The 26254-nt window shown below is 40.7% G+C and overlaps 1 protein-coding gene across 1 annotated transcript; it reads right to left on the bottom strand.

The window, feature by feature from the left end:
- Positions 1 to 2208: 2208 nt before the first annotated feature.
- On the bottom strand, positions 2209 to 26254 carry KRAS (KRAS proto-oncogene, GTPase). Its single transcript, XM_058022396.1, has 5 exons — positions 26104 to 26254; positions 25016 to 25254; positions 19448 to 19626; positions 17601 to 17760; positions 2209 to 5742 (listed from the first exon to the last, which is right to left on the bottom strand). The coding sequence occupies exons 2-5, from the start codon at positions 25124 to 25126 to the stop codon at positions 5626 to 5628; spliced, it is 567 nt and encodes a 188-aa protein (XP_057878379.1). The 5' UTR covers positions 25127 to 25254; positions 26104 to 26254; the 3' UTR covers positions 2209 to 5625.

Below are 26254 nucleotides of genomic sequence, written 5' to 3' on the forward strand. Positions count from 1 at the left end.
TCTTATGAGGAGGGACTGCAGGAGCTGGGCCTGTTTAGTCCAGAGAAGAGAAGACTCAGAGGGGATCTCAATGCATACAAATATCTTCAACGGTGGGTGCCAAGAGGACGGTGCCAGGCTCCCCTCAGTGGTGTCCAGCAACAGGACAAGGAGCAATGGCCATAAACATAAAGCAAGGAGTTCCACCTCATGAGGAAGAATTTCTGTACACTGAGGGTGGCAGAGCCCTGAACAGTTGTCCAGGGAGGATGTGGAGTCTCCTTCTCTGTGGACATCCCAAACTCACCTGGACTTGTTCCTGTGTCACCTGCTCCAGGTGACCCTGCCTGGGCAGGGGGCTTGGATTAAATGGTCTGCAGAGGTCCCTTCCAACCCTGACTACTCTGTCAAAGTAAATTCTTACAGTTTGTAACCTCACCTGCTCAGCCTGCAGAGGCACCACCTTGCTGTGTCAGGGAGACAGCTGTGGGGTCAGGAAAGGGGTGTTTGAACAACAGTGCTTTAAGCACTTGGGCCCTGAAGACAACTCCTGCAACTCCTCCCACGCTCTGTTGTCACTGGTTCTCCACATAGAGCAGCTGATTTCTGCTGTTGTGTAACTGCTGCAGCAGGAATAGAAAACTTGATCTTTGCCCTGGAAGAGGAGTTTGGCCATGGCTGTTTGCTCCAGGCTGTCTCTGTAGACCTTGGCTCAACTCACTCTGTCAGAAGTGATACTCTGCTGGGTTGGTTGGTGTTTCCGCCAACTAAGTGACACTGGAGGGAGAAATAATCTTTAAAAACAGGTAAGGAATCACTGCAGTAGAGCTGTTGGCAAGCTTTCACACTGGCACTAAGGAGTGTTTTAAGGTCACTCAAAGAATTGCCAGCAAAGGAATCAGCAAAACCAGGTTTAATATAAAAATGAAAGTGTGGCAAAGTCCATTCAACAAAGTTCACTCCAGTATTTACTAGGTGGTTAAAGCACACAGAGAAAAAGCAAACTAAAATCTACAATCAATCAATTAAAACCAAAATCAACCAAAACTTATTTCTGAGGATGGTGGGGATACAAAAAGGGTAAGGATAAAATGATTAAGGGAGATGTTCCCATTGAGTCACTAAGTTCAGAGTGGACCCCCCCTTGCTGAACTGAACCCCAGATCTGACCAGTAGTTTATGACTGAAGGTTTAATTACACTTAAACTTAACAGCACTTAGTCCATAGTTTAATTGAGAACAATTTAATTAAAGATTCATACAGAATTTCCTATAAGCACAACAGCAATTCACTCATAGGCCTGAGTTACTTAGAATCTCTGAGAATACTACCCATGGTACATTTTCTATAGCATATCTACACTCACAAACAGTCCTGAAGGAGTATGTAGAAGGTATAAAATTCCCCTGGAATTCACTGAAGCACTTACCTTGGATACCTTTGCCTCTTGTCAGTGGCTGAAGGGTTGAGCCTCAAGGAAGGGGGGCATCATTCCATGCTCTGCCGTCAGTGCTGGTTCTCCAAATACAGCAAACAGGGGTTCACTGGCTCTGAGGGAGTCTTGGTCCCTGCCCACTGCAGTCCAGCAGAGCTCCAAGGGCCTCACTCAGCCCCACTCTTTATGGGGTCACAAGTGAGGTGGGTTTAGTCAGCACAGTCCAGGTCAGTGACTTCCTTTGAAATTTCAAAAGCAAAAATGTTGTTCCACTGGGGGTGTTTTTCAGCCAGGCAAATAAGTTTCCAGGGCTGTTGGTTACAAAGCAGGAGCTCTTCAGACAGCACCAATTCCTGGGAACTGTTCCTGAAGAGCTCCAGAGGAGCTCAGCCCAGGTGCTGAGTGAGCATTTCTGACATTACAGCTGGCCTGAGGAGGAGGAGGAGGGAGGGGGGATGAAGCACCATCCTCACAGAATTCTAGGACAGAATTTACAAAGTGATGGCAGAGTACAGTACCTTGTGATGAAATGCACAGGCTCCAGTTTCTGCCACCACACTGATGTGAACAACTCCTTCCACATCAACTGAGCTCCTCTGCACTTCCACCTGCTCTGAGCAGCCACCCCTCTCAGAGACAGGGCCACCAAGGGGGACAAGGACAGCAGCTCTGGGACAGGCAGCACCAGCAGAAGTGCAAGGAAGACTAGAGAACAACTGCCAAACACATGGAACTCGTGGGATGCTCCGTTACCTGAAATTCTTGCAGAGGAAAAGGAAACTGGGACAGACACTCACAATAACTATTTTTTATTACATTACAATAAATAGGAGCAGTACAGTTTGACAAAAAAATGACAAATTCCAGATCACCTCACAGCACATACTCCTAAAAACATTAAAAATTTTAAAACAAACAGTGGTCTTTTTTTTTTTTTCCTTTTTTAACTTAATGTCTGGCATGACCAACATTCCTAGGTCACACAACCAAATTATGGAAAAACTGGATCACACTGCATATGTTCCACATCAAATAAAGCACAATGTACAAAATGTGCATGTTTCAGTTTACACTATACAAAAATAGTTAAAATACATTCCAGGTAAACATATTACATTAAGAAGTCATTCTAGTAAGAAGTTGGCACTCAAGAAGAAAAAGCAGAAGTATTTTCAACATGAAAACACAAGACAGTGGAATAAAGAAATGTTAGGAAAGATTTACCATCTATGTAGCTTTATGTAAACTTGAGACACAATGATTTGTTTTACAGTTTGATGGTCTTTGAAGGTAATAATTGTATTGCTTTATAGTCTAGACAAGAGCAGAAGATTGTGTGTGTCAGTATTTACCCATTATCCTGTTACTGCAACAAAGCCCACACAGCAAAAGAGTAGCAAAAAATTTCAGGGCACTGAAACCGGTCAGAATAATTCCTTTTGGAGCAAACCAAGGACCCAGGTATTTAGCAGAGTTACATAAAGCTACTGTAAGAAGGTGTTACTCCCTGACACAAGGCAGTTTGACAAGGTGACATGGGCAGTGACTGCCAGGCTTGCTCAGGAGCTGCTCAGGACACAGCACCCAGGGATGTTCTGTGGAAGCATCAAACAGGGCAGGACAGGGCAGTGATGATGGAGCAGCCTGTGCAAGCTGCAATCCAACGTACTTCACCATATCTCAACAAACAGGAAGACAAAACTGCACAACAGTGGCAAGGATGGGGCTGGGTTGGGTTTTTTTCAAGTAAATAAGGGCTAATCTAACTGGATTTTGTACTAATTTAATTAGATTGGCAGCTACAGCTCACTTTTGCTGAAAAACCCCAGCATTGGTTCATAAAGAGCTTTAGAGTAGAGCTATAGAAACCCACTTTTCATGAATAAGACATTACAGCTACAAATTCTCCTAACAGCTTTAAGTTAAATTAACATCAGAATTTTAGACCAGCCCTAATTTGACATGCAGTGTGACTCAGTTACCAAAATTAAAATAACCTGAAGATTACTTCCATTTGCTCAAGGCTTACAAACCACTTTTGCTACGTTCTTCATCTACTATCAAGAGTGTATAAAATGTGCAAGTAACTGTCTCCAACACATTTTAACCTTGGAAGCTCTGAAATATTTTGTGACATTAAGAATCTGTTCTTGCTCCTTATTGGTCCTTACAGTATAAAGTTAAGTTCTCCTGTTACTGTTTTTCAGAATATTTCTTAACTTAGATTTCACATGGGAACTGAGAGGAGCAGAGGGGTCTGGATTTAGGTGAAGGGTGGGAACAGGGGGCACAGGCAGGAAAAGGCCTGATTTCTCCCAGACACAATGGAATTAAAGAATATGGAGCAATCCAGACACTCTCTGTTCCCTGCCAGCTTTGCAGGTCCCCACCTACAACAGTCACTCTGGGATTTTTCTGTAGAAGCAAAATAATACTTTTCACAGAAATGGTCCAAGTTACACAGTCCAATTTTTACATACATGTGTAAAATTTCCATGGAATACCTCAGCTTATGGCAATGCTGCTATTCCCTGTTCCAAATTTTCCAGTGTCCTGAACTATACTACCTCAACTGTCTTGTGGTTTATGTTTTGGGCACACCAGAGTCACACCTTCCAGTGTCACTCTGCAGCTAAGTTAGCTCCTGTGGAGAAGTGCACCTTCAGGGACCAAAGCTCTCCTGAAACAACTCCACATTTACAGGGAGACACCAGGAACTGCAAACACTGCAACTACTGGCTTGTACTTCAGTGGATAACTAGGCTACTGCACTACCAAAAAGTGAAAGCTCCTGCAAAAATCCTGCATTAATTCCAATTAAAAAAAAAAAAAAAAAGTGGGGGGAGAGAAGAACAAAAATCACAAGAGAACTTAATCACAGAGAAAGAAACATTAAACTATTGGTGTAGCTTCATGACAGTCTAGACACTGGAATGCCACTCACCAACCATTGAATCAGTACTTCACAGACATCACACAAACAACACTGACTCTGGAAATCATGTTCTATGCTGACAGATTGTGCAAATTCCACACCATTTCCATGGCATAGTGGATTTCCAAATTATTTGCATGAAGCAGCTAAATTCATCTCTTTCATTCACTCATCTGATGTTGCTGGAATTTAGAATTTCTCCCCTATTTTACACAAAATGGGCATCTGGAAATAGTTAATGCCACTCTTGGGGGGGAGGGGGGCAGGGGAAGAATGGTTTTACTCCACTACGTACTTTTAGGACTGATTTTGATTTAATTATTATGCAAATTCTGGGCCCATGTATGAATTAACCTAAGAATTTGAAACAACTTCTCTGTTAAGGCATTCTAGTATTTCCTAGGGACACTCAGGGTGAAATCCTGACCCTACTGAACAAAGCTACTCAAAGCTTTGACACAGGGAGATTTCACCTTGTTCTTCAGACACAAAAAGTCAGTGAAGCTCTTAAAGCAATGCATTAACAATAGCAAATCAACCTAATTAGAACTTTTACTTTTTCCATTGCCAGGTGTGCATTGTTGTATTTTTAGATTTTTTTTCTTTTTTTAAATTTTTTTATAGAAAAAATAGAGTATTTAAGGAGTGACCGTGACAAATTGCAGTGAAATTTTTTTTGAAAGTTTTCTCTTTACATTCATTAAAGTTGATCTGAAATGCTACAAGACTAGATGCCTAGAAGCAAAATCTACAGGAAGACTATAAAGGCTTCTGGTCTCTCTCTATTGCAATCAGTCTAAAATAAAGGAAAGGCTGAAATGAAAGTTTCTTTTGCTAACTAGTCCTTTTTCCCAACCAAATTTATAAACCCAAAAATTCAGAGGGGATGTTAAAATGTGTAGAGCATCATTTTTTTGCTTTGCACACAGAACAGAAGTTCACAATCAGTAAGAAAAATAGGAAGTTAGCAACTGTGCATGCACCAAAGAGTCCTAAGACAGTTCTCAGGTTTTTTGTGGGTATTTTTTTGTTTGTTTTGGGTTTTTGTTGTTTTTTTTTTTATTTTCACAGGCATTGCTAGTTCAAGAACCAACAGTCAAAGAATACTGGCACTTTAAGAGGAATGAAGTTTCCACTGTCATTTAAAACAAGCATTCAGGTAAAGCTAACAGGATCATGAAGCAGAAAGTAAAGTAATGCTAAAACAAATGCTAATAATTTAGTGTAATGTACAAAATTACTTCAGTACTTCTTAAGAATAAGGATAAATTGTATTTACATAATTATACACTTTGTCTTTGTCTTCTTTTTCTTCTTTTTACCATCTTTGCTCATCTTCTCTTTGTGTTTTCTGATTTCTCGAACTAATGTGTAGAAGGCATCATCAACACCCTGAAAAGACACAGAAGATACAAATCAGGATGAGGTTCAGACTCACTGCTGAGGTGCAGCCTGTGTTCCTCCCTGGCCATGTGAGGGGGGTTCCATCAGCACATTTTGCTGCCCACCTGCCATGAATCATGAATCCTGGCTGCAGGACTGATCCTGTTCCTCTCAGGAATTCTGAGCAGCACTGACACAACCACCTGAGGGACCTGCTCTGGTGCCAGCAGGAGCTGACCTGCTGCCCTATTGCTCAGCTGCTCCTAAACTGGGCTCAGGGCATCCTGCAGGTCACTCACAGGTGCCCACAGGTGAAATTCCATTGCTGGTGTGGGAAGGAAGGCAGTGAAGTGTGTGCTGCCCTCACCTCCATCACCAAGAACACACCTTGCCCCACCTCAGGCTAGAAAAGTATCATATACAGAGTGTGTATTTATATAATAACACCTCACAATTACGTTATAAGTATGTATTATCACAGATTCATAGAATGGCCTGGGTTAGAAGGGCCCTCAAAGATCCTCCAGTTCCACCTCCCACTGTCCCAGGTTGCTCCAAACCCCATCCAACCTGGCCTAGGGCACTTCCAGGGATGGGGCAGCCACAGCTTCTCTGGGCAACCTGTGCCAGGGCCTCAGCACCCTCACAGAGAAGTTGTGAAGCATTAACTATCTTTACTTATGCTTCAATAATCTATATACAGCTCTGGAATATGAATTATAATGTTTGTACCAATAATTCAATACCGAGGACATAGTTAATCCACACATTCTGATCATTTCTCAGGCACATTGGTATAGTAATCACACCACAGTTTTATAAATCTTTACACATGCAAATCGATCAAATCAATCCCATGTCCCAACAATCAGTTATTTGATAAATCATTCAATTCACTTTGAAGTTTAAGGACCCTTGAAACATTCTCTCTGGTGCTGGATAGTCACTTAAATTCTCCATGGCTCCACGATTTGAGCTACAGACACAAAAGCTGAAGTTTCTTCACACTGAGTAGTTTCTCATTACTTTCAGAGGTAATTACAGCTGACTAAAATTAACTCTGATCTAGAGAGACCAGCATATCCAAAAGGCTGATATGGACCACTATCAATTACAATGTTGTACAATGTACTTTGTTACAACTTAATTATGGGAAACAATTTATGGCCTTGCTCTGAGGTTGCTTTGAGTCCCACTAAAGTACTCATGTAGTCAGTCTTGTCTTACATTTAATAATCCTTAAGAGAAACATTTTCTTGATTCTTTGCTGCCTTACTCCTTATATCTTTGAGAAATGCTACTCTATCACAGCAGCCAAATGCATCACTATAGAACTGGGTCTAGAAATTCAGCCTCACAAGTTTGCCTTCAAGCTGCCAAAAAAACCCCCAACACTCTGCATTTCCTCCTCTATGCCTCCTTCAGTAAAAAACTGAAAGTGAACTCTGAAAAAACAAAAAGCCAAAAATCACCTTATTCATTACTATTTCAGCCAAACTCCAAGTGGTGATGAAACCTACCATGAAAAGTCCAAACAACAGGGAGGTGTGAAATAGCTTCACTAAAAAGCAGCACTCAGCACAATCTAAATTTATTTAAAATCTTCATGTTCATAAAACATTTATGCACAACTGATGTTCAAAGTCCTTGGCAGCGTATCTCCCACTATTAATAGCACACTTTTGCATATTACAAGACCTTGCAAACAACTTGTTCTAGATTTTGAGGCATTATTGACCAATATAAAATTGATGCAGCATGCCTAGTGGGAGAACAACTTTCTTTCTGCAAAAGGTCATGTCACTCATTCGTTTTTGGAAAATTAAAGATACTTGGTATAACTTTAGAGAGAAGCAGTGTATTTTGCTTACAGCTTCAGCATTATTGCACAAAGAGAATATTTAGCCATGTTTAAGTAGAAAATGCTATAGAAGTAGCAACAGTTCATGACTCCACTGCAGGTCTCAGCATTAAGGAGGAGCACAGCACTAAGAATGAATCACAACAGATCAAACAAAGTTTCATTCTTAAAACACAAGAACCATATAAGAACAACCTCTGCTCATGACAGTTCACATGAACCCTTATAGAACCACCTTTCAGAATTGGCGTTCAGTTGGTGCCTTCAAATGAGACACACTTAAAATTGCAATTTAAGTATTCAAACAAGCCATCTTCCCTCATTAAACTTGTCTTAAAATAAATGCAGAGAAAATGACTTGTACAAGGTAATACCCAGATGCTATCATGAACCTTTAAACACACAACTTCCCAATCAAGGCTGACATTTTTTCTACCTCGTAAGATGATGATCTGTTAAATACAGCACATGTTGCAACACAGAATCATAGAATGGTTTGTAGTAGAAGGGGTTCTAAAGATCCTCTCATTTCAATTCCCTGCTGTGGGCAGGGACACTTTTCACTAGAGCAGGTTGCAGAAGTGACTTGGCTTTCATCCTTGCATTTACACCTCTGCAGACCAAGCCTCACTAATTATTGATTATGTTTGGTCCTGCCACAATTCATCTTCAATTCAGGTCATTAATAGAACATGAAAAACAAAACTATGCCTAGATCACTTCTGAGTTAGAAGTGAAGAACACAAGGTAAAGGGAGGTCTTTCACTTTTCAGCCTGCCCATTAAATTTTAAATGTAAGTAGTGGATACTGTGTCTCCAGAAGGTCCCTAAGGCATCAATGCTGTGAGATCAAAAGCTGCCAACCTTTCCACTCAGCTCTTTCAGTGGGGAGGGACTGCAGGCAGCTGACCTTCCTCCCCCTGACAATGCACTTATTGTGTGCAAGCCTTTGGGGAAGCTAAGTTGTACTGAATGAGAGCACAAAATCCAGGCTAAGATTAGAAACTCACAATTCCCTGTGCAGGCTCGGAACTGATCCCCAGAGCCTCCCTCAAGGTGCATTGACAGGCCTTGCTCCTGGCCCTTGTTCTTCCAAAGGGCAGGGGGAACAGAAACAGCAGGACTGATCCCACAGGAACAGCCTGCTCCTGGCTGATCCCACAGGAACAGCCTGCTCCTGGCTACAAGTTTGCTTTTGGAGCCCCACAGGGTCCCATGCCTGCAGAGAAGGCTGGAGATGTGGCAGCACCACCACAAGTATGCATTAGACCAGGCAACGAACCTGGCTGGCAATAACAAAAAATCATAAGGAATTTGGAATTCCTTAAAATACCAGTGCCAAAAATGACCCTTAAACAGGTTCTAAATTGTAGGACTTCTTTCTTACATATTTTTAAAATATAATCTATATATACATACGCATATGCATCAGTCACAAGGAACAGAAGTTATTTGTACACTTCTGTAGTACTATGGAGAGAAACCATTAAATTGCAGTTTGAATCAAGAATTTAGGCATTTTTAAATTCAAATCTAGAACTTTTGTAATTCAAACTTTCCACTCAACCTGAATTACATTATTTAGATGTCTGCTTGTAGCATGCTTTTTATTTAAAGAATCTGACACTTTCACAGAATTAGTTCTTTTGAGGATTTCACATGGAGTTTTGGAAATTTCTCCCTGCTAGCTGGAAATTACAAATAGAGCAAAAGGTTTTGTCCTTTCTGCTTTACTGTGTAACAGCCAAAGGAATGAAACTCTTGGAAAGCATCAGCAGTTCATGGCAGTCTGGGCAGTCAAAGTTTTCAGTTTCCTTGTGCAAGACTAACAGAACTTAGGAAGGCATCCACAAGCAGTAAGAAGATAAACAATATTCCAAGAGGGAGAAAAACACTCTGAACCATCCAGCTTGATTATTCACAGAATACTATCATTGCAATCTGTGTTACAATAAGTATTTCTGAAGTCTGAAATTCCAGCTGTAAGGCTCACACCACCAGGTGCTGCTCTCCTTAGCCACCTACTACATATCAGACTGAAATAATTCATTTTTTTTACTGACTAGAAAGTAATACAAGCCAGGCTGGTTTAAATACCAGACTTGTCATTCCACTCTAATCACTACTGAACTACAGCTGTGCCACAATAATTTTGCAATATGCTTCCTCCAGCTCAACTCCCTAAATACAAAGTTGCTGCAAATGCCCATCAATACCATGCAGAATATACTTGGGAATAAAGGCAAACAATTTCTTCCCTAAGCAGATTCCTGAAGTTCTAGAGCCTTAAATCCCAGACCATTTTCTAAACAGTGTGCAGGGAAAAAAGAACACACAACAACAAATATCCAAAACTCAACAATACCCACTGCTGACAGATTTCCCTCATAGGGACAAAAAAAAAAAAAAAAAAAAAAAAAAAGAAGGTGTGAAACCCCCCCAAAAATACTTCTCTTGGACATCACTAGAAAGTAGGAAGCTGGCAGAAGGAAAGCCATTTATGTTCTGAGACATAATTAAGAACCCTACATTCTGCAAAAATTTTTCCACTGAAAACCACAATTCTCACCATCTTATTCCCATTCTCCCAACAGGAAGGGAAAGCAGACAGGACTCAGCATCTTCCAAGTCCCAGAATAAAAAAAATAAACTCTACTTTGTGGTATGGTTCCATCAGTAACACACCAAGTAACTGCAAAGTTGGCTTCCAGAAGGCTACAGGGCTTGAGAAACTTAATTTCTATTGTTCTCATCAAAAGTCATATCGCCCAGCTTCTCTTTGTTGTTTTTTTGATAGCAGGGAAAGATAAAACAAGGTGTACTGATGGCATCAATTTTAGTAATATTTGGATGCAATACTAGGGAGCTTCATGACTGAAGTTTTCAATTTCCTGCAATGGAAACCTGTGATGCAAAGAGTGTCATAAAGTGACTGAATTGTATCATTAAGGTTGGAAAAGACCTACAAGCTCATCAAGTCCAACCTCTGACTGCTCAGCACCTTGTCAACTATGTCATGGCATTAAGTGCCACATCCAGTCACTTCCTGAACATCTCCAGGAAAATGGACTCCATTAAAAAAAAAAAATCTAAATAATTACCTCTGAGCAGTCATTCATCACTTAAAAGCTGAGACTAACAAGCCTGAGCAGATCTAGTAAAAACTGATATGAATCAAAACTTCTTCCCCAGAAAGAGAAACAAAACTCCCTTACTGAGGAGAATATTCCCACACTGTGACAGTCTCTGGAGGATACAACCCAAATGCTACTACTTCTCTGCCACACATTCTGAAGTACAAACACAAACCTTGAAAAATGAACAGCTTTTCTTTCACAGAATGGGAAATTCCAGGTCATCCCCCACCTGGATAAGTATATAAGGTATAACAACTCACTCTCTGCAGAAGGAGGTAAAGAATTAATGGGATAGGAATATCTGCAAGGAGCTACTCTGATAGTTTACTCAAAAAGCACTGGAAGTGATTTAGACAAGCACTTCTTCCATACCAGTTTCTTCTGTCCTCACCTCCTCCCTTTTTTCTTACAGCAGAATACATAGATTAAAAAAAAGATTTTGTGAGAATTTGGATATTGCGTTTTTTTGGTGCTTTCTTGTTGGTATTTGTTTAGTCCCCAGCTGGAAAACTGAATATGCAGTAAAGACTTCTTGTTAATCCATTTATCAAAACCCCACAAAACAAAGCAAATCCATATTGAGGACACTGAAACATGATTGGTTTTATATCTGAAATTATGTCATTGATTAGCCACAAAAAGTCTGATTGGCAAGATACCCTCAATCAGTTTTATTTGGCAAGTGATTTGCAACACTTACCCTGGTACATTACAAACTTACCCTGTTACATTACAAGGCATTTTTTAATTTTCACACACCCTGGAGTCTTTTCTTCTTTGCTGATTTTTTTCACTCTGTACTGTCGGATCTCTCGCACCAATGTATAAAAAGCATCCTCCACTCTCTGCATTGTAAAACACAACTCCTTAAAAATGGCTTTGTTAATGACTGAGACAAACTGGGACACCCATGGAAGGGGAAAAAACACAACAAAACCACTGAAATTATGAGCTTTACTTGAGAGAGGTATATGGAGCTCCATTTATGCATTTAAAATGCTGGGCTTGCTCATCTGCTGCTTGATAAAAACTTAATTTCTTGATTACCAATTATTATGAATATCTGTGCTTCAAGCCCTGCTTTTCTTCTGGGCCTAAAAAAGAGCAAGACTTCTTTTCTTCCACTGCTGAAAATGATACTGCTTGTGCTGCTGAATATTCCCACATTTCTGTGGGCATGGATGTATGCAGGAGGCACAAAACCTTATTAGATTGTGAGCTAGGGAGTACTTATGAACACACATAGTTAAACCACCCACTTGCAGTTTTGAGCCAAAGTGAGAACATGTTACTGTTTGGGCAAAGAAAAGCAAGCTCCTTCATGTTCTGTTCCTTAGGTCAGAGGGAGAACTTTGCAAAAATCCACGGATGAAGCTAACAAAGTAATAAAAAAGTCCCTCCAGGTGATTTTCTAAGTGGTTATAAAGAAATAAAATTTTCTAAGAATACTAAATTTAGGGCAGTGTTGTTTTTAAAGCTACTAACTTCATAAAGCAAGCACTGTGCTATTAAATTTAGGAAAAGTGGTATCTGAGGCATGGCAGCAAATGTTCATTATTGCAATCTTTAAGAGCTTTGTTACATCAGCAAGACACACCTGACCTGTTCCTCTGGGCCAGACCCAGCAACCACGAGGGTGCCTTAACAACAACTAAACACAAACAATCTGAAATTCTGCTGCTCAGAATTTTAATCTGCTGCAGGTTTTAATCTGCTGCAGAAATGCTCCTCAGGTGTTCCAGGGATGACACAGAGCTACATGTTTTACTTCTCTGGTCTCACACCTTACTTTTCTGCAGCTCTGCATTTAGGCCACTTGGACATGACATTACAAGCATTAAAAAAATAAATGTACAGAGACTGTTAAAGACATCTTTAACCAAATACAATATGAAGAGATACAGCACCAGCTGTAAGTTAAAATATTTCAAAATTAGTGTATCTGTGCATAAATGTAAGAATTTAGATCAATCTCTGAGGATGTTCTTATTAGAACAAGATGAAAAATGTTCCACTGTAGTTTTTTAAGGGGAAAGCAAATCTCTCCTCTGCCTTACTATCAATCTCAGTGCTTGTGTCCCCAATCAGATTAACAGGGTTATTATTTTAATACAAACTCATCATTTGAAAATAAAACCACAACACACTGATGATCATGGCAAGCAGCACAACCACTTAAGCCCCAAAGCTTTATTACTACCAATGGGCAGTCTGGGGTTTTATTTGGCAGATTTTCCATAAATTCTGTCTCCATTTCATCTTCATATTCTGCACTGAAGAACAACAGCCAGGCAGCATTTACTGCCACAATTACTGGGTCATTCTGCACGACCTCTGCCACAGGTTATCACACTGAACACTTATTTTTAACACACTGCTGCTTCATCCTTACACTTTAAGGGTTCTTTGAGTGTTCTTCTGAACTACTGCCTCTTCAATTTGAAGATTAAATTAATTAGATTTATTTCCTGGATTGTATTGCCCTGTATTTGCATAATGTGCCCTGTCAGGACGTAGTCAAGTATGGACAAGTCTTACATTCCAGGTCTGTCAGGTTGCAAAATGTAAAGAAAACCACTGAAACAGGCAAAATCCAAGTAAAGCTCATACTTCCATGTTTTGCTGGAAGGAATGGAAGTTTCCTTCTGAAGTGGAAACAGCAAACATTGATCAGCTGCTATGTGCCAAAGCACAGGCTGTACAAAAATCAACATTTTTGCAAATCTGTTTTGGAGTAGAAAGATGTAATTTGATTATGGAGCTTTCACATGAAAAATTAGGTAACAATTGTTGAGTCAACATTTATTGCCAACTTTCCCATCACCAGCAGGAGCTGTAATTTGCTTTAGCAATGCAGAGAGATGGAGAGACACAGAGTGAAAAAAGAAATTGCTATTACTGCCACCACCAAGAATAGACTTATGAACCCTGCTGAAAGAGATTATTCTGGAAGAAAATCTGTACAAACACATATTTGCCTATAGCACTAGCACAGACATTTTAAAGAGCCAGATGCCAATCCTACAAACTTAAGTAATTTTAATACCAATTTAAGACTTTCTAGTATTTTTTTCCTTCAATAAGCAATGGCTATATAAATAAAATGGGAGTAACCAGTTCTTTTAGCTGTCAGAGCAGGAAGCAAAGATACCCCTTGGCAGTTATTGAAACTTCAAAATCTAAACAGCCTAAGGAACCCAGGACCTTGAGGCAATGTTTTTGAGGTGCTTTTGCCTCCTGAATGACAGCCAAACACTCCATTTAAAACATGACCATGTGCAAAGAAAGGGTGTTTCAAACCCAGACCAAAGTATCCCAAACAGCAATTTTCCCAAGTTCCACTTCTGTAGTGCTTAAAGGAAGCTAATGAAAGTTAGCCCTGACAACTCAAAACTGTTCTGTGCCCATCCTTAAACACTTGATCACAGCTGATCTCCTAAAAGCAACCAAACCTTTCTACCCTTGGAGCTTTGTCCTTGGGGGAGGACTAAGCTCTTCCAGAAAAGTTCTGCCTTACAACAGGCAAGTGACAAGAAAAACTCAACCCCCAGTGTAACAAGTCTGACCAAGCTAAAGCTCATTGAAAACAAAGCTTTAAGATGAAATCTGTACATAAGAACTGGATTAAAAATGGCTTGGAGCGATACAGTATCATTAAACAGATATGGCAAACCCCTAAAAATGGTACAAGTAAACTGAATTATCTGAATTTTAACTGATGTGTAGGAATGAATTTCTGTAAATACTGCCCCAGTTACTTCACCAGACCAGGCACAGGTTCTCAACATAGCTTGATCACAAGGCTGGGGTCTACCCCACAGTACATCAGGCAGCTAAAATAACCAAAATGCTTTTTTAACAGCATTCTGGTGATTTAGGTCAACTTCTTCATTACACACTTCAAAAGTGAGTTTAAACATGTATTGAAATAAAGAGACCCCAAACTTTGGGAAACCCTTTACTGTGCTTGCAATAATGCTCATTCATCTGCTTTCCCTATGAATCCAATAGCAGCAGGAAAGCTGAAATGTTCCAAGGGAAACAAAGCCCTACAGTCAAACCACAGTGAGGTGGTCTGGCCTTACAGCTTTGCCCTGTGTAACTGCCAGGGAAGGAGAAGCCCAATAAAGAATGGCAGGTGCAGCTTTGGTGGAGATAAATCAAGTTTGTCCCTCATCTCTCACTGATATTATTGATAATATTGGGAGCTACATGCTCATGTAGACAGGGAAGAACCTGAATATAAAGCTTACATCAAACAGAGAAAAGCAAAATCAGCAATCAAAATAAACCTAGGCCATTCATCCCCTTCTCCATGAGGATTGTGAAAGGATGAGTAAATGCTCATGGCCTTACAAAACCACCAGTACTGCCACTTGCTTACATTCAGAAGCAGGACTACCACTAGTTTTCATAAATTACATTATACTGATTTCAGTCAGTGGTCCAATAGAAAATATTAATAATCTGTAGCCTTACACCTAAGTTGTAGGGCCCACTAAGGCAAGGTTTCACTGATGAATTCAATGATTTGTTTGAAAATTCACAGAGGGATTTGGCTTAAAACACAATCTTCTTGCTGTGAGCTGAAGTGCACATCTTTATTCTCAGTCAGAACCCAAACACACTAATTTCTAAAACAGCTTATTTCTGTACTTCATGTCAATATTCTTTTCTGTCCTTGCCTGTGAATTTGTGAAAATCTTAAAAACTTAGCTGAGACATCATTCTGTGTGAGCATGCAATGCCATCCTTTTAAAAAAGTGTCTTGGCAATCAAAACAGTCTATTCTGACAACTTCCTCCTATTCCCACCTTCCCAGTTTCCTTCTGCAGAAACATTTCTGATCCCCTCTGAGCTCCAGCAGAACAGGGCACAGGAAAGGGCAGAGGCAGGAAAATGGTGCCTTTCAGCAGGGCATTAGTGATGTTTCCATGTGGTGGAAGGTGAGGACAGGAGCGGAAAAGAAGGTTCCCACTTTGAAAGATTCAGGGCAGAGTTTCCACAGACCCCAGAAGACCACCAGCTGCATCTGCTCATACTTGGAAGGTCTCCATGAGGACAGAGAAAACCAGAGTTTTATTTATATATTGACTTTAGACAAAGAGTGAATAAAACTGCAGCCCATGGGCCATTTGCAGCTGCCAAAATGGTTTGGCTCCCCTAATTTAAAATTACTTTTGAAGAAGGTGTGTGTGTATTTGTGTGTATGGAGACATATATACACATACACATATTTATATATATGACAGTCTGATTGAAAAATCATTCTATGCACATACACACACACATGCATATACACTAATATTTAGATCCTCTTGCTATAACTAAATTCCAGTTCTTTCTTTTCTCAAAAATATTTTATTTACATGGCATCCTATGAAGGAATTTCTTAGCACAACAAGCTCTGAACAGCACTGGGAAAGAATAAGCAGTCATCCCTAGTGGTGCCAACTTTTTGAATCCAACAGGTTCTAAACAGTCTACTGGGCATCTGCTTTCAAATATCCTTTTTAACAGAAGTGGCTATGCAAAAGGAATATTTCCCCAACAAAGCCTGATGCTGTATGAGACACACTGAACAAAGTCAAACCTAGATGTTGGTGTAGCACTTCTGTTGTTTCAAACCTAAAATGTAATTTCAGAGTTATTTTTTCACCCTCCTATCTCCATGACAGCCACCTTCCAAACAAAGCCAGTATCATTATTCAGTCCACTTGTATGCCCCCCCTTCTTCAGGACAATTGTGTGGCCTAATTTATTCTCAGTCATTCAAGTTTGGTAATTCTGCTTTGGTTTTCTTTATCCTACCTAACAGACTTTGTTTGTTGCCAGAAGTTAGCATTGCTCTGTGAAGTTTTACTAATCAGCCCAGGTTTCAACTTGTCAAAACCTTGGTTAGGTGGAGTAAATTTGCACTAGTAAAATATTAATTTCTCAGCTCAAAAAATGCCTTACAAGCTATGAGGAAATTCTGCCAAGTGATGTAGCTGGATCTCTACAGAAATTCTGAGCAGTTACTCCACCTGCAGCATTCTGCCCCTATTTACCTCCTGAATTTCTGATTCACAACCTGCACATAACACTCCTGATTATGCAGAGTAGGAGTCACTCAGGCCTGTTCTAATTTGTACTGACAGTAAAATCTTTGCTCTTTAAAGAGAAACAAGAGAAACCATCAACCAGCATTTTTCAAGATTGCTTTCCTCCAGAAGGACTGAGCCAGTTCCACCTCTATCCATAAAGTTTCTCTTCACCTGAAAGCTCAGATGTCCTCACACAGCCCAAGAGAGGCACTGAAAGGACCAGTGAGCTACAACAGATCAAGAGTGAGCTCTAAAGTTTAGGAAAAGTATCATTTTACACAAGCAACTAACTCAGGAACTTCAGAAATAGCCTTAAGGTCGATTGCTTAGGTGTATCAAGCATGTCCCCCTAATTAGAGAATCAATGCCTCAAGGAAAAATTCCTTTGTTATTAATGAAAACACTTAAATCAGAATAAAATAATTAGCTGCTTGTCTGTTTAATCCTCTTGCTAAGGGGAAAAAAAGCATTTCACCTCTAAGCAGAAGTGCCTTTATTCTATTAAAACCTCTCACAAGGTCAAGAATGCTGCAATCACCTGACAGAAGAGAGCAACAACAGGCCAGGTCTCACTCTGAGTCTGCCCACTTGAAGCCAATCAATCACTCATCAATAAACAATTACCAATTATAAGCAAGTTGACAGAAAGAAGAAACACCCCAAGGATTTCCAATCTGCAGAGATGCATCCATTGATATGACTAAGCAAATGTCAATGCCTGGAATAATTAACATGATGGTAATTCAGGTGAGAGCTCTGCATCTGGGAAGTTTTGAGCTTTACCTGTCTTGTCTTTGCTGATGTTTCAATGAAAGGAATTCCGTAACTTCTTGCTAAATCCTGAGCTTGTTTTGTGTCTACTGTTCTGGAAGGCAAATCACATTTGTTTCCTACTAGCACCATTGGGACATCTTCTGAGTCTTTAACTCTCTTTATTTGTTCCCTAAAAACAAAGAAAAAGAGAAGACTGCATTTAGCAAGTATTATATAGTAGATTTTAAAACAGTTAAAACATTAAATTAACAGAGTTGAACATCATTCTTTATGTTAATCTACTGCACATGCACTACTGGAAGCCACTAAAAAATAAACTGACCAATCCTGTCAGCATCAAGTTTAGCATCTTACTAAACAAAAACAAACCAACCAACCAACCAAAAGCTTGATATTTTACAAACTACTAGAGAGGTTAATGTCATTACACTGTTCTTTTAAAAATATTTTTTTTAGCTTTTTAGCAGCTAATATCAGAATAAGCTTAACAAACTCTGGTATTAATCTTACTACTTACCTCTCACATTCAACACTCAATTAATTTGCCAAAACATTGCCAAAAGTTCTGCTGTCTTGATTTTGGTTTGGATTTGGGGGGAGGTTGTGACTTTATTTTTTTCTTTAAGTAAAAACAGCATTAAAAATTCTGCACTTAGGGGTTTTAAAACTCTGAAGACCACTGGTCTGGCTCTCTACAGAGAGGTATTTCATAAGAGTTTTTACAAGCACTAGTTAGAAAGGATCTTGAAAGATGTTAGATGTACTTGTGAGGAATCTTGAATAAAAATCATTAATTTCATTACTTCTGCCTTCCAAATAATCTAGCAGTGTGTTCCTTAATTAAAATAGACACTATTTCCAGCTCTTTATGATTGTTCAGCTTCAAGCCTGGAAGGTCACCCACAGGTCTGTCAATGCACAGAAGAAATTCCAGCACTCAACTCCCAACACTCTTTGAAATTAACTGTGAAGGTCTTCTTGTGCAAATCTGTAACTCTCTTTAAAAACAAAAATTCCTCATGAAAACCTGTATGCTCCTTCTCCTTACACCAACATCTTTCTTGCCTTTTTCCCTTCCTCCTCTAAACCCACAGGAAACCCATCTGTGATATTACTATTATTATTATTACTACCTAACTGTGGATAGATTAACATGTGTTTGGGACTAACCTTAGGCTGATGCTGCTGAACTCGGTGATCTTTGGTGGGAATTGCATTGGCTTCTAACAGAATACCCAGGGAGAATTCAGGATAACAGTAAGGCACTAAGTTATAAATTATCTGCTATGGTAATCACCAGAGACTGCTTCTATTTCTAAATTAGTGTAGCTGACAAAGAAAGCATGAGTTGGAATTCTTAACTAATTACTTCAAAGAAGATAATATGAAGAAATTAGTAACAATTGGTTTTTGCTGTCATTATGGAGCTCTGGTTTTGTGTGTCTGTCCTTCTCAGGCATCAGGGCTCGCACAAGTTATTCTTCTCACAACACCCCCAGGTATTTCCCCCACCAGCCCCAAACAACACCAGCAATTGACATTACTGTCTGTACAATTACAACAGCTTCAGTTTTTCCACCTTAGCAAACAATTTTCTCAATGGAATGGACAGAATTTATCTTTGGGTAAGTCTTGACTCAGAATACCAAGTCACAATAATTTACACCTCATTTATGAGCAAGGCAGATTTTCAGATTACCCAAAATTCCAGATAACAGATGCACAAATAAGCTGCAATATTGTGAATTTTCAGATTTTCCCTATTTCATGAGAGATTGCTGTATTATGCAGAGGAAGAACAAGCCCCCTTCCCACCTAACAACAAGAGCTGGTGGATTATCTCTTCATATACACACCTATAATGGTGAATATCTTCAAAAGACTTTGTATTGTTTATGGCAAACACACAGAGGAAGCCTTCCCCTGTTCTCATATATTGGTCCCTCATTGCACTGTACTCTTCTTGACCTGCTGTGTCAAGAATATCCAAGAGACAGGTTTCTCCATCAATTACTACTTGCTTCCTGTAGGAATCCTAGGGAAAAAATACACCCTGGTTAATCACAAACAGGTCAGGTTTTGAACATCAATAAATCTGGAGATAATCAAATTATTTAGCAGCAATAAGAGTGACTGAAAAGCTTTGACTGTACTTAAACTTGCTAATTTAAATAAAATTTTATTTTAATTTGAATACAATAAAATCTACTAATTTTGTTATTTCAACCACAATTTGTCCCTCGTTCTATGCTACAAGAATGCACAAAATAATAAACCAGAAAGAATACACAAGTAAGACAACTCCAAAAATCTTTGCCACTGAAAAGGAAGTGAAGAATAAAAAGCCTTCAGTGTTTGGGACAGGAAATGTGTTTTGTATGCCTGAGCAGGTGTGCATAATGCTATCTGCTGTTATCAAAGTTGAGCTGATATATTTGAAATTGAAGCTTTTCAGGCAGGACAGATCAACAGAGCCATATGAAAACCCTGATGGGCTGGTTCACAGAGATGTCAGAACAAATTATTTCAATGCTATCAAATCAAAGCTTTCAGGTCACTGACTCAAGTGGCTAAAATCTGTACAAAGTCCCACCAGCCAGATTTTATTACAGCCCTGTTTAGGTGCTAGGCCTCTGTGAGTACACAGCTTCAGCAGTAAGAAGGTGAGCATTACATGCCCAGTAATTTCTATAAACACCCCTGTGTTTGAAACAAAGCAATGAGCTTGGAAAAGGTGTCATCAAGCAGCAGCATGAATTATTCCCAGTAAGCAGCTCTTGTAACAAATAACAGGTATGAACACCAGCTCCTGCTGTCACCTTTCAGCTCGAGATTAACACAACACTGCTGCTGTTCTGACACCATACAGGAGCGAACCTAAGCTAAGGGAAGGGAATTAAAGAATTTAAATTGCAGTTCTAGCCAGCTGTAAGGTGAATTCAGAACAGCCTTCCTTCCTTTGTACCCATTTTAGGGCACAGTACACCTACTCTTAGGCAATTTCTAGCCATTTGTAATTTTATAAAAGACTCTTTTCTCCCCTGCTGCTCATGCTAAGAAACAAGCGGGAGATAACTGTAAAAAACCAGTATTTTAAACCAAACCAATTTTGTAACCTCACATTTACTGTTAAATGTCATCCAGGCTCACAATATCAGATAAAAGAATTCTTACAGTTTACCTTAAAGACAGAAGTTTGCTTCCAACATGATTTTTAGACTATTTATTTCACAGAAGTGCAAATTCAGTGATCAGGTAATAAGTGGGGAAGTTACTTCAGAAACTTTTAAGCCATGTTTAAATATTGATACAGCTGAGAAACACACAAGCTCCAATGTGTTTTAAAATATAATTAATATTCTATCTTGCTGCTTAAAGGGAAAAAAGTTACAAAAACCCCCAAACTTAAGGATGCATCTTCACTGCAACACTTCCATTCACGAGCAGATCCCCCATGTCCTAGGTCACCTTTACCACAGTTCTAGAACTTCTTTCATTATACCAGACATATTTACAAAGCTTGCACTTTCTCTTCTTGCAATTTGACTGCTAGTTCAAAAATAGGAAAAGCAGTTCTTGAAAAGCCTGTACTGTTCCTTTCCATCTTAAGGACTTCAGAGGCAAAGAAATCCCCCTCAACTGAGCACTAAACAAAAGCTTTACGTAATTTTCATTTTAAGAGAAAAGAAAATCACTTTTAAGAACTGCCTACCATGTTAGCAGTAGCAGCAAAGATGCACCAGCACAAAGCAGAGCACAGATACAAAAATTACTATTTTGGGGTGCTTAGTTGCTTTGTCACCTCTGGGGAGAAAATCTTAGTGACTACCTAGTGAGGGGATTTGAAGCAGAAAGAAAAGAAAGATGTGGGAGAGAAAACTGAAGCTTATGATTTACAGACAAAAATAATAAATTTTTTTTGGCCTTTTTTCCCTCCTCCTTGCAAAACATCAAACATGAAATTCACATTTGACTATTAAGTAAAAACAAAATGCAAACTAAAAGATTAATTCCTGATTCCTACCCAGCTTCAAATGTGAAATTTCAGTTTTTCCTCAGTATACAGTGTGTAACTTTTAAAAATTTCATTGATCACATAACCTGCTTTTATTGGTCTTTCACAAGCCATAAAAAACAGCAAGAATTATGCTAGAGGAGTAATAATTCCATTTGCTCACAAGCACTGATAAGAAAATATGATATGAAATCTCAGCTTTACACTATATACGGAATTTAGCTTAAAAAATCGCCAGTGCTTAATAAATCCCATCTAGGCAAGCAATTATTACTCCACAAAACTCCATTATACCAGAGATTTAATGCTAAAATATCACAGCTCCTGAGACTCAGCCATTACTAAATATTGGTGCTTGTTTCACAAGGGCACAGGTCATTTAAGAACACGGATTTAAATATCAGTATTCCTAAATCAGCCGAGGGATTTGGCTAATCCAATTTCCAAACCTCTGACAAGCAGCTAGGAAAGCTGCTCTTACTCTGGGACGTTTAAAAGACGACACATATTTAGGGCTGAAACCTCCTGAAAACGTAAAAAAGCTAAAAATGAAAGAAATAGAAGGGAGCACAAGTAAGATTTGCTCAGCCTCGGCCGGTAGAGGGCACTGCCCCAGCTGCTCAGGCCAGATTTACAACGGTTGCTGCCCATTTAATTTAAAATAAAACACTTAAAATTACTTGGCTATAAATCCTTGCTCGGACATCTCCTTCAAATAAAGCATTGGACTGTGAAACACACATAAAGCATCGATGTCTGAACAACTGCAGCCACCCAAACACTCATTTTCAGTCCTCCCCCTGCCCTGCCATCTGCTCTGCTCAGATTTAAGTCATAAAGCACTCAAGCAGGCCCTGAAATTTGACGTTTTCCAATCAGGTTATTTGTTGAATCATTAGGTTTATTCCACCAAAAAGCAGCAGCAAAATTAACACTGTAAAGGCACCTGTGATTAAGTAATTAGTGTGTTTTTTTCCTCTGCTGCACCACACTATGTCTTCACAACAGGAGAATTTTACAAGTGTGGAGTTTCATTCTGTTAATCACAGGAAATACCTAGAATTATTCAGTAACTGTGTAGTTATGAAATATACCATGGACAACAAACACTAAACTATCTTCTCTATCCTACCCCAAATTATTCAGCATGATTATTTGCAGGGAAAAGAAATATTCTGCTGTATTGCAATGAAAGAAACAGTGCTAAGTGGCAAACAATAATAGTGACACCACTGAACTATCCTAATTATTCACCAGTCAAGGCAATTTTAGCCTTATCTCCTCATACTGCCTAAAACCCACTCTACATTGTTCTTTGATCAGCATCACAACTGCACCTACACAGGAAGCACCATCACCAACCCTGCTCAACCAAGTGGATTCTGCCCCAGCATGAACGTCAGCATTTAAACCCAATTTTCATTTGTTTGACACTCCAAATCACAGCCTGCCCTTGTTGGCACTGAAATATTGCTTACCCACATGTGAGCACACACAGAGCCAGTTACCAGGAGGAGGAAAATACAGTTTCCATCCCCGAGGCCTCAGAATTTACAAGATAAGAACAGGATCTAGTAGACAAGAACTTGTAAAAGGAGCAGAAATGAATGCTGCTGCATGTGACAAGATGTGAACACTGGCTAAACCTATTGGGCTGCTTAATTACCAGTCAATTTGGTGTCATTCTTAAAGACACATGGATTCTGGACACAGCACTGAATTTGTGGCTGCCCCATCCCTGGGAATGGCCAAGGCCAGGCTGGACAGGGCTTGGAGCACCCTGGTCTTGTGGAAAGTGTCCCTGCCCATGGGAACAGGATGGTCTTTAAGGTCTCCTCCCACCCAAACCAGCCTACGACTCCATGAATAAAAGACACAGTTCTGGGATTTTCAGGTTCATTCTATAAGGAACTGTATTTCCATTTTATTATTTTATATTTTAAATGTATTTAATGTCCTTCAAATCACTCAGCTGGTGGAATAGCAAAATTCCTCAAGTGCTCCAGGAATACTGACATTTAAGTTTCTGTGTTCCTAAACCGTTTACACAGTGACAACTTAGAAGATGGAACCTACACAGCACCTTCTGCAGTGCTCAAACACACCTCTAACCTAAGAGAAACCCAGGTAATCATGAAAAAGCATCAAAGGCCAACAGCCTCCAGAGGTACTTTTGCAGAAAAAAGTAAAATCCCTTTTGGCTTGTTCCTCTCAGCAAGTTTGGTGTGATTTTAGAGAGTGTTTGGGGTTGTTGTTTTAAGACTTCAGATCTTAGTAATTGAAAGAGCTGCTCTGCTGGTGTAAGTCAGACAGACTTCTCTGCACAAGTCTAGTCAAAAACCTTCTGCAAGCAAAATGTCATTTGGCCATGCAAGAGACCTGGAAAGAACCTCAAGTCAACACATCTCTGTTTGTGCCACCACTGAATCTGTGCCACCTCGGGGCACTGGCTCCTCCTGCTTGTGTCTGCCTGAAAATCACTACCTACACACTTCCCAAGTCTCCATTTTAAGCCCAGATTTAAACCCTTGTGATTCCTTCAAGTGAGCCTGGAAGTGCCTTGCTGGATAAACATATAAATGAAGTCACGAGATGCAGAGCTTCAGTGCTGGGAACATAAAAACCTGGGCTAAGTTATGGTGTCATTTCTCCTTTTATAGAGTCTGAGGCTGTTAAATGCAACGATCCACAGGAGATTTCAGACAACACCAGTATTTTTCTTGTATTTAAAAGGCAGAGCTTGCCTGCTCATTATGAACCTTTAAAACAGCACAACTTTTAAAGCTTATATACAATTTCAAACTTTAAGGTACTGAGCCATGTATTTCAAAGAGCCTATTCCAGAAGCTGTCTTATAACATCTTCTCTAGGTGGGGAAACACGTACTGGTGTGTTTAAAGAGAGAAAAAACAAAACAGAACAGGCTCCAATTTTTGCTTCATTCACTGCAACATCCTAGGACACATTTCTCCCTGTGTGAAACAGATCCCAGCGACAGGAGCTGAGAAAGACTGGCACACACATTTCACAACCACTAATTTTCCTTCTTATCTAAGGAAAAACGTCCCATTTAAGAGGTTGCACAAAGCTATGAAGGGTTTCACCAAGCTTTTTCAAGTGAGTTCGCAAATACTTCGTCATGGAGATCCTAAACACGCATCCACACTGCCCAAGGGTACATGGCAATTAACACCATGCTTTTAATTGATCAAAACTGGTAATTTGTTACTGCAGCTGTTGTTCCACAGCCAGATCAGGAAGCACAGCAATTCTGTCTCCAGCGCAGAACAACATCTCTGAGCTCTTTTTACTATAAAGCCCTGTCCTTGTGGTAAGTATCAAAAGGAAACAAGCACCATTATTCACTGATAATCTCCCCTCACAAAAAGTATGAGATAGAAGTGTTTACCTCTATTGTGGGGTCATATTCATCCACAAAGTGATTCTGGATTAGCTGTATTGTCAAGGCGCTCTTGCCTACACCACCAGCTCCAACCACCACAAGTTTATACTCTGTCATTTTTTAGCAGACCTGATGACAAAGAAACCAACATTAAGCAGAGCTGGGCTCCCACTAACGAGGATGCTGCCGGTGCCTTCTCATTCAGCGTCAGGATCCTCTACTATTACCGGGAAGCAGCTCCCTCCCTGCAAGACAAGACAAAAAGGGATGAGGGAATGCTGTTCCTCAAATATTACACACACAGGGAATGTAGAGCGGGCACTCGGCCGACAGGCAGCGGTCACACCGAGATTAAGAGAACACGAAATAAGTATATAAAAAAAAAAAAATAATCCCACCCTAAATTAATTTAAAAGGCACTGAATTCCGGGAAAAGCGAAATGAGTATTTCGTGCAGGGAATTAATCCGTGCGGGGATTTAGTTCCCCGCTGCTTCCTCCCGGTGCCTGGCGGAGCCCGCCCGGGTTTCCCGGAGCGTCCCAGCTCCCCTCGGGATGAAGCTCACAGCCTCCCGTGCCCCGACAGGCGACACGGCGAGCACGGCTTCTCCGGCGGCTTCCCCGACACAGTTTAGGGCGGGTTTTATTAATTTTAAATCACCGGGCGAGCCGTGCCTGCGGGACCCCCGCGGCTCCGGGGCATCGCCCGCCCCGCCCCGGCTCCCTCTGCCCCCGCCAGCGCCGCGCCCGCGCCGCCCCAACTTTCCGGGTTTAAGGATTTACGAGAAGGGGTGAGGGGAAAAAAAAACAATCCATGAGGGCTCAGGGAGGGGTGGGGGATGTCTCGGGCGAGCGCCGGGTCCCGCAGGGCGTTGGCCACCTGTCCCCTCCCGCCGGGAAGGACCGGGAATGCGGCTCCGGGGGATGCCGGCGGGAGCGGCGGGGGAGCGGGATAGGAGGGGGAAAGGGGGACGGGAGGGGCGACGGCGGAGGAAGGGGGCGCCGGCTGCGCTCCCCACCTCGGAGGGAAAGCGGAGAAGGAAGGAAGGAACGAAGTGGGTCGCCCCGGCTCGGCGGAGTGGGGATAGGCGGTACCTGGCTGGCCGTGCCGCGGGAGCTCCCGGCACCCGCCGTGCCCGCGTCGCGTCCCTTCCTCTGCTCTCCTTTCCCTTCCCGCTCCGGGTCCCTTCCCTTCCCTTCCCGTCCCGGTGCGAAATGGCGGGGGACGGGCAGGGCTGGGCGGGCG

The sequence above is a fragment of the Melospiza georgiana genome, chromosome 4, assembly GCF_028018845.1.
Source record: "Melospiza georgiana isolate bMelGeo1 chromosome 4, bMelGeo1.pri, whole genome shotgun sequence".
NCBI lineage: Eukaryota > Metazoa > Chordata > Aves > Passeriformes > Passerellidae > Melospiza > Melospiza georgiana.